The following is an 8,115-nucleotide window of genomic DNA, read 5'->3' as shown; positions in this document are numbered from 1 at the left end:
GTCTCCCCTACTGTGTGCGGTCAACTGCAGTCTGCTCCTTGAAAGAGAAACTGGTGGTGCACGCTCAGTCAGCTGGCATTTAGCCTGCAACTATAGAGTTCATGGGACACAAACTGGTTTGGTGGATTCAGCTTGCATAACTGAATAATATTTTTGGGGAAGTTTTCTATTCTGTCTGAGTTGATGTTTGCACCTTGGACATCATGTCGCGTAGGAAGCAAGCAAAGCCTCAACATGTACAGTCGGATCATAATTCGTCTTTATTGGAAAGCATGGGTAAGTTTGGGACAGGACTGTAGGCTAAATGTTAATAAGGGAAACTACTGTGCAATTGAAAATGAAATGTATGTAATTTAATAGTTGTGTGCAATTCTGTAGTGAGTTTGGGGCAATTTTAGCCTGACTTTAGAAGTTTAAATTATAATTGTTTCATTGAGTGATGACTTACAATAGAGCCTTCACATGCAACTTTTCTTTCATGATTTTACCATGCTAAATATGATTGTTATTCCAATTGTCTGTATATTTCATTGTCGTAGGTCTATTTATTAGTATCGGAGTAGATCTAATGTTGCCTAAAAAAAGTTTGAACAATGATCACAATTCAGTTTTCATGTCAGACATTGTTTATATGCCCCTTTTAATTGAACAGAAATAATGTATTCTGAAAAGTTAGTTAATATTTTGCACCCAGCATTCCCTGGAAAACAGTGGCAATTGTTACTGAGTGGACTATCCTGACTAAATAAGTCAAAATTAAATGACATTTTCAATATTTTTTTATAGGCAATAAATGATTAGGCTACATATTGAATTTATCAATTCTATTTCAAATTGCTGAAAAAGGTGGGCAATTAGGCTACTGTACGCTACAGGACCAATATATATTTCACTGTCCTTGTGATATTCCTAACTGCAATAATATTTATAGAGGAAAACTGTTATTATTAGTGCCAGAGGTTTATCATAGAGTAGGGAGGGATCTGAACAAAATACCAGAGCTACTCCTTCATCCCCTTGTGGCTCAGTACCTGACACCTTTGTGAGTGGAATCTCTCCTAAGCTTGTAGAATTGGAAAAGCCTTGAGCCCTGAGACTAAAGGGTTCCCCTACATTATTGTATTACTGTTGATAGTAGGCAATTACTCTGTATAACATACAGCTAATAAGTTATTCCCCACATGCAATGTCACTACAAGGGGTACAAGTGCATACAATAGCTGCCTTTGTCTTCCTTTCTTTTCCCCAATGGGTCAGTCAACCAGGGGGTGCTCTACAGAATATAGTAAATAAAGTCACAGGGCAGAGTGGGGTAAGTTGAGCCGTTTTTTTTTACATTCAGCATCATTCAGTCAAGGGAAATATAATATTCTTTCTAACAAAGATATCTACATGTACAGTATTTCAGGATGTTGTGTATTCATGTAAACATTACAGATTTGAAAACATAGCTTGTCCAAAAAAAGTGGTCTCAGGTATGGGGTAAATTGAGCTGTGGGACAGGATAAATTAAACCGCCTACAAATATCTGTACTGAATGAAATATTACCACTACCTTTTTTAAACCATGTCTATCTTTATTTGCCAAACACAATTCACACAATCGCTTTTTTGTCCTTTAATAATTTTAAGCATCTTTTAACACGTAGGCGTAACACCTAACAAACCCTTTATACTTATTTTTTTACACTTGTTGTTACCTCATATCCCAGCGATAATGACTTGCATTATGCCTGGGGAAAAAACGCTTACATTTGATCAACTTGCCATCGGCTCAACCATTAGCTCAACTTACCCAATGGCCATGGGCCATGGGCTACCACTTTTTCCATGTGCTTTCTTCCTTCACAGACTCCATGAAAAGCTCATCTCTTCCTAAGTATTTGGTCAAATTATTAATTTGGTGTATGGTTTCCTATAAACAAGGGTGGCTCAACTTACCCCACTCTCCTCTAATATAAATTCTCTATATAGTCATAGATGTGGGAAGTAGGGGTGCTGAGGGTGTTGCAGCACCCCCTGAAAAATCCCAATAAAAAAATGTTTTCAGCATCTCTGCTTTGGCAAAAAAGGTGGTTGTATAATTAAGAACAGTATCTTGCAGGATTCAATAGTTGGAATTGTAAGAGTTGTTTCCCTGTCCTTTTCTCTGCAATTGTCATTCTAATGGAATCCAGAAAGAACAAAACCCTGTTCTCAAACATTTACATCAAAAGGTGCAAAGTTATGTGCAAAGACACAAAACATCCACATTTTCAGCATCCTTACGACCCCCCTCCCCCTGGCAAAATAAATTACAGCACCCCTCCCCCAAACTACTTCCATACCACTATGTATATAGTAATAACCCTTGCTTCCTTCTTGTCTGTTTCAGGGGGCACACACCAGAGTTTTGGGACTCCCCCCACCTTGGACTATTGTGCTCATATCTGCAGCAGATGCTGTGCTGAGTTTGTTGAACTACCAGATCTGGAACTACATGTCAGGGATTGCTTTTCCAATCAGTTAGTCCTGATTGTCAATGACAATGAAGACCCAGTGTCGTCTGCTGAAATATTCCCTCTGGCCTCGTCGCCCAGTACACCAGGGGAACCAAGCGAAACAGTCAACAACTCTGAAATGGAAGAGTGCAGTGATCTGTTGGAGGAGAAATCAGAGGGGAATGAAGACTCTATGGACGTTTCCAGAAGTAAGAGTAGCAATGGCCGGCTAGATAGCACCAGTAGCAGCCGGAGCAGCAGTACTGACAGCATGACGGATATTGTCTCATGTATCTCAGTTCTCCCAATTTCACTACCTCAACCTGGCAACAACGTGACGGAACAGCAGGGGACATTATCATGGTTCAACAGCAACGTCGTCATTGAAAACATAGAGAGCACTAAAGTGGCCGTGGCCCAGTTTTGCCAGCAGAGCCGATCGGATACCAGCAGTAAGATGGCAGTCTCATCTCTGATGGAGAAACTCCTGGCTCTGCAGCTGCAACAGATCCACCAGCTGCAGCTGATTGATCAAATTCGTCACCAGGTCTTACTGTTTGCCTCCCAGAGGTCTGAGGTATCAGAGACTCCGACACAGACACCCACCAGCTGCCCTCAGGGTAGTCTAGCATCAACGCATGCCAGCCAGCTGACAACCCTCAGTTCTCATCTATCCCAGCAGCTAGCTGCAGCCACTGGGTTAGCCCATAGTCTTGCCAGTCAGTCTGCCAGCATCAGCCACTTTAAACGATTAAAAGCAACAGTACAGTCACCACAGAGCCCCCTTGGTAGCAGCATTGTGCACTCTAGCACCGAACCCTTACAAAGCATGGGTAAACTCATAGCTTCAGCAGTTAGCAAGCACCACTCTAGAAAGAAGTACACTCATGCTAGTGGTCTGTACCCTCAACTAAATGTTTCAGCCCAAACCAAAATGAACTCACCAGCACTTGGCACAGGTATCTTGCTAAACCCATCAAATAAACCATGTCTACCTCAACCACCATCCAGCAATCAAACACTCTCTAGCGCTGGACCAAGCATTGGTGCAATTGTGGAGGATCGGAATGCTTTGACGGCGTTAGCCCAACAAAGGAAAGGCAAACCAAACAATGTGACTTCTTTAGAACGCAAAAGGTCTTCTGAACAGGCTTACTTTAAACACAAATGCAGATTTTGCGCTAAGGTATTTGGGAGTGACAGTGCCATGCAGATCCATTTGCGATCCCACACTGGAGAGAGGCCATACAAGTGCAACATCTGCGGGAATCGTTTCTCCACCCGTGGGAACTTGAAGGTACACTTCCAGCGGCACAAAGAGAGGTACCCCCACATCCAGATGAACCCTTACCCTGTTCCAGAACACATGGACAATATCCCAACCAGCACAGGAATCCCTTATGGCATGTCTATGCCACCCCAGAAACCAGTCACATGCTGGCTGGAGAGTAAACCATCCCTAGACACCTTGACTACTTCTGTTGGCCTGTTGCTCCCAAATGTATCACTCAACTTACCCTTTCATATCAAGAAAGAGGAGCAGCCTGTCTCAATAACCACGCCTTCCAGTCCAGGCGTACGTGAATCATCCAGTGTAGTAAAGTCTACCAAGAGCATTGACCTTGTAGAGCCTGGAAAGGTCCCCACCTTGAATCTGAAAAGAGAAGATGTTAAACCCCCTTTGACCTTTGTCTCAAAGATGAGCTCGACAAAAGAGGGATCAGCTGACTATATATCCGCCAACATCACTTCCATAAGCACGAATCCCATCAAGTCGGAGCAGTTCAAGATCAAACATCCATTCGTAGGAGGAGTCCATGATCCCCTGCAGACATCAGAGACCTCGAAACTCCAGCAGCTGGTGGAGAACATTGACAAGAAGGTGACAGACCTCAACGAGTGCATAATTTGCCACCGCATACTTAGTTGCCAGAGCGCCCTCAGGATGCACTATCGCACCCACACAGGAGAGCGGCCCTTCAGATGTAAAGTGTGTGGACGGGCGTTTTCCACCAAAGGGAATCTAAAGACGCATCATGCGGTTCATCGTGCCATGCCGCCACTGAGGGTCCAGCACTCCTGCCCCATCTGCCAGAGGAAGTTCACCAATGCTGTTGTCCTACAGCAGCACATTCATATGCACATGGGCGGCCAGATTCCCAACACCCCTCTCTCTGAACAGAGCTACCCAAAGGCAATGGAGTCTGGTGGAGGTTCAATGGATGAAAGGAAATTAGAAGAGTTGGAGAACCTTTCTGACAATGATATGGACTTCAATGACAGTACGATTGCAGGCATGTCCAGGTTTATTAACTCCTTATCTGGTAGCTTGTCTCCTTCTGATAGTACAGGAGCAGGCTCCTTTGATGCCCAGATGAAACTCAACTATCATAGGCCAGTGGAGGAGATGCAGGTCAGCTGGTTTAAGACAAAGGGAATGGCTAAAGAGGATCAACAGGTCTATGACTCATCATCTCTTGGAGGTGACCGAAGTGATGGGAGACTTGCTGTTTCTGAGAATACAGCTGCCAAGCACTTTTTTTCCTCAAGCAAGAGTGTTCCAGTATGTTCTAGCCCCACAAGCTTTGAGGAAAGTTACCAGAATGCTTTATCCCAGGCACATATCATTCCAAGCCCTCTGCAGTTCACTGGCACTGGCATGGCATCTCTTCACCACCTAAAATCTTTAAACCCACTAAAGGATCCCACTAATATGGTCCACACATTCTGTGAACAACGAGGCATTTTTAAGAACACTGCATGCAATATTTGCGACAAGAGCTTTGCCTGCCAAAGTGCTTTGGACATCCATTATCGAAGCCATACCAAGGAGAGACCATTCATTTGCACAGGGTGCAACAGAGGGTTTTCCACTAAGGGGAACCTCAAGCAGCACATGCTAACCCATCAGATGAGGGACCTGCCATCCCAGTTGTTTGAGCCCTCCATTCCCAACCTTGCTTCCAGCCCCAATTCCTCTGTACATCCTCTGAGCTCCCAAATGATCAAGCCAGAAGTGAACAGTTTCCTGGGTAGCGCCCCCTATGGGGAACCAAGGGATCTTCTAGGCAGTTTGAGTTTGAGGATGTCCTCAGCCTCCCCCTCCCCAGAGCTCGCTGCCCTGCCACCTCGACGAACTCCCAAGCAGCATTACTGCCACACTTGTGGGAAAACCTTCTCTTCCTCCAGCGCCCTGCAAATCCACGAGAGGACTCACACTGGGGAGAAGCCATTCGCTTGCACTGTCTGTGGTCGGGCATTCACCACCAAAGGAAATCTGAAGGTACGTTCCACTTTTGCATTTACGAGATAGGGTTTAGACTGATTGTCAAGCAACAAAATGTAAAAACTGTGAAAGGGATGGACACTGTATATAGAATCATGCTCAATTCTGCGTTGTTTTTTTGGGGGCGTTTCATTCATTAGTGCTGCACGATTAACAAAACAAGTCCTTTTTGGCTAACCAGGGCAGTCAACTAAGTTAGCTAGCTAGGTAGCTGTTTAGCGTTCTATCACATTCGCTAATTTGTTTGTAAATAATGAACAAGCTAATTAGCTACCACATGTTCTTGTCAAACTGTCAACGGAGTAGTTAGAATGCAACGAGATATGCCAAATAACAGTCTAAAAATCACTTGAGGGCAAACAAATCAGATTTGACGTACAGGCACAAGTCACATGGCCAGGAATCAGATTTGTATCTGACTTCAAACCACCTACGAAGGTCTTGACATCCCAGAATGAAAATCTCGCGCCAGCTCCTCGATTAGGTTTTTGGGGGAGATATATGAGAAAAGATACTAAAACGAGGAGCGGAAGCAGGGCGGTAGCTCCACCCCCCTCGCTCTGCAAGTTTTGGTCAATGCTATGGGCCAAATGTCCCCTCCCCTTCCCAATTTCAAAAGGTGCTCACACCTGCTAAATCGTGAGAGATTAAGTATATCGAACCATTACGCTGTGATATTTTTCTCATAAAAGGAGTGTAACTCACCATTGCTCTCTTCCTCATGTAGGTCCATATGGGAACTCACATGTGGAGTAGTGCCCCCACCAGGCAAGGACGCAGACTGTCTGTGGACGGACCATTGATGTTTATGGGAACCCATCCTGTGAAGCTATCAGAGCCTCCTCAGAGGCCAGACATTAGGTCCAGTAATGGAGACTCCTTTAGTCTCTGGAACCACCGTACAGACTCCTTCTCTAAGAATTTGACTATGAGGACCAATGATATCTCAGTCATCCAGAACGGAGGTGGACCTTACCTCTCTGGACCAATTGGGCATGGGGCCAGCTCACCCAAAGGTGGTGTAAATGTTGGTCTAGACAAATTGCCCCATACAGAACACAATGCTTCTTTGACGCTGCCTGGGGAAAATGATACAGAAAGAGCGACTTACTTCCGTTTCACTCATTTGATAGAGGAGAGGAAGGAAATGATTGCCAATTAAAGAGACTGTATATTATTTTAGGGGGCGGGAAGGCTACAGTATATTGTTGATGGACTACAGCTTTCTTTTTTGAAGGAAATCAACTGCGATGCTGGAATAGACTGAGTTTCTTTGAGTTTGTGTATAACTGATAATAACCTTATTTGGAGTCAAGTGTCTAGTAAAGACCCCCTGCTTTTCAGTGTGCTTATTTACACGGGTAAAATAGCCTACTGGTTGTGTAATTATGCTTAATGTTATGGTTTTTATCATTCTAATATAATTTTGAGGTGTTGATTATGTTATTGAAGAGGAACTCACTTGTAACATACTTTGTCATATCTTTGTGAAATACATGGATAGATAATTTATGTGTCAATATCAATGTTCTAATTTACTTTATACAACGGGTGGGTCTAATCCTGAATGCTGATTGGTTAAAACTGCATTCCAGCCGGTGTCTATTCCACAAGTTACCACCGGCTAAATCTATGATGTTAAAATGCCAATTTACTCTGTTCCATCTGACTGTGCAATCCACAGTCTCATCAGCCCAGCCAGGCAATTTATAAACTTCATATCCACTATAAAAAGCATCTAGACATTATCTTACATTTCTTTAGACTAACATTTAGTTTTCAATAGCGGAGATGTGTATAAACCTTGCTGTCTGTCTCTCTCAACATTTGCAACATTGTTTCCATATTCAAATTCGATCTCCAGCTGTCCCAAAGTAATGAAAGTGTCGGGACGAGACAAATAGGCAGGCAGCGTTTCTCAGCAAGTCGAAATCATACTTTTTATGGATATATACAAAGAAATGTCAATTGAAAAAAGGTCAAACAAAATGAAGTGCAGCTAGTTTGCAGTCTTTCCAGCTTCAGTTTGAAGTGATTGTGTTAGCTGTGTTGTTGGCTAGCTCCTCTGAACAACAGTGTCCTGACAAGAGAGCACATTTTCTATGCCAGGCGAAATCGCGCCTCATTAGCTCATTATTATGGATGTATCCAAATAAATGTCACTAGAAAACAGCTTAAACAAATGCAAATGCAGCTACTGTTATTCTGGCTGCACTGTTTGACATGACTGTAAGTTAGCAGTATGGCAATGGAACAATTACAACAAAAATACTGAACGACTGGGTCGCGTCTCTGGCAACAGAATCGATAGAACGAACGATCAGCCGGCTTGGGTAGCAACGCTAGATT

The 8,115-nt window shown here is 43.5% G+C and overlaps 1 protein-coding gene across 1 annotated transcript; it reads left to right on the top strand.

Annotated features, from left to right (window-relative positions):
• The first annotated feature begins 272 nt into the window (after window positions 1–272).
• LOC121577157 (sal-like protein 1) lies at window positions 273–7,282 on the top strand. Its single transcript, XM_041890932.1, has 3 exons — window positions 273–276; window positions 2,375–5,763; window positions 6,494–7,282. Exons 1-3 carry the CDS (start codon window positions 273–275, stop codon window positions 6,926–6,928), a joined length of 3,828 nt encoding a protein of 1,275 aa, XP_041746866.1. The 3' UTR covers window positions 6,929–7,282.
• Window positions 7,283–8,115: the final 833 nt, after the last annotated feature.

This window comes from Coregonus clupeaformis, unplaced genomic scaffold (genome assembly GCF_020615455.1).
Source record: "Coregonus clupeaformis isolate EN_2021a unplaced genomic scaffold, ASM2061545v1 scaf0038, whole genome shotgun sequence".
Taxonomy (NCBI): Eukaryota; Metazoa; Chordata; class Actinopteri; order Salmoniformes; family Salmonidae; genus Coregonus; species Coregonus clupeaformis.
Note: the sequence above shows the minus strand (reverse complement) of the source record. Positions and strands in the feature narration are given on the sequence as shown.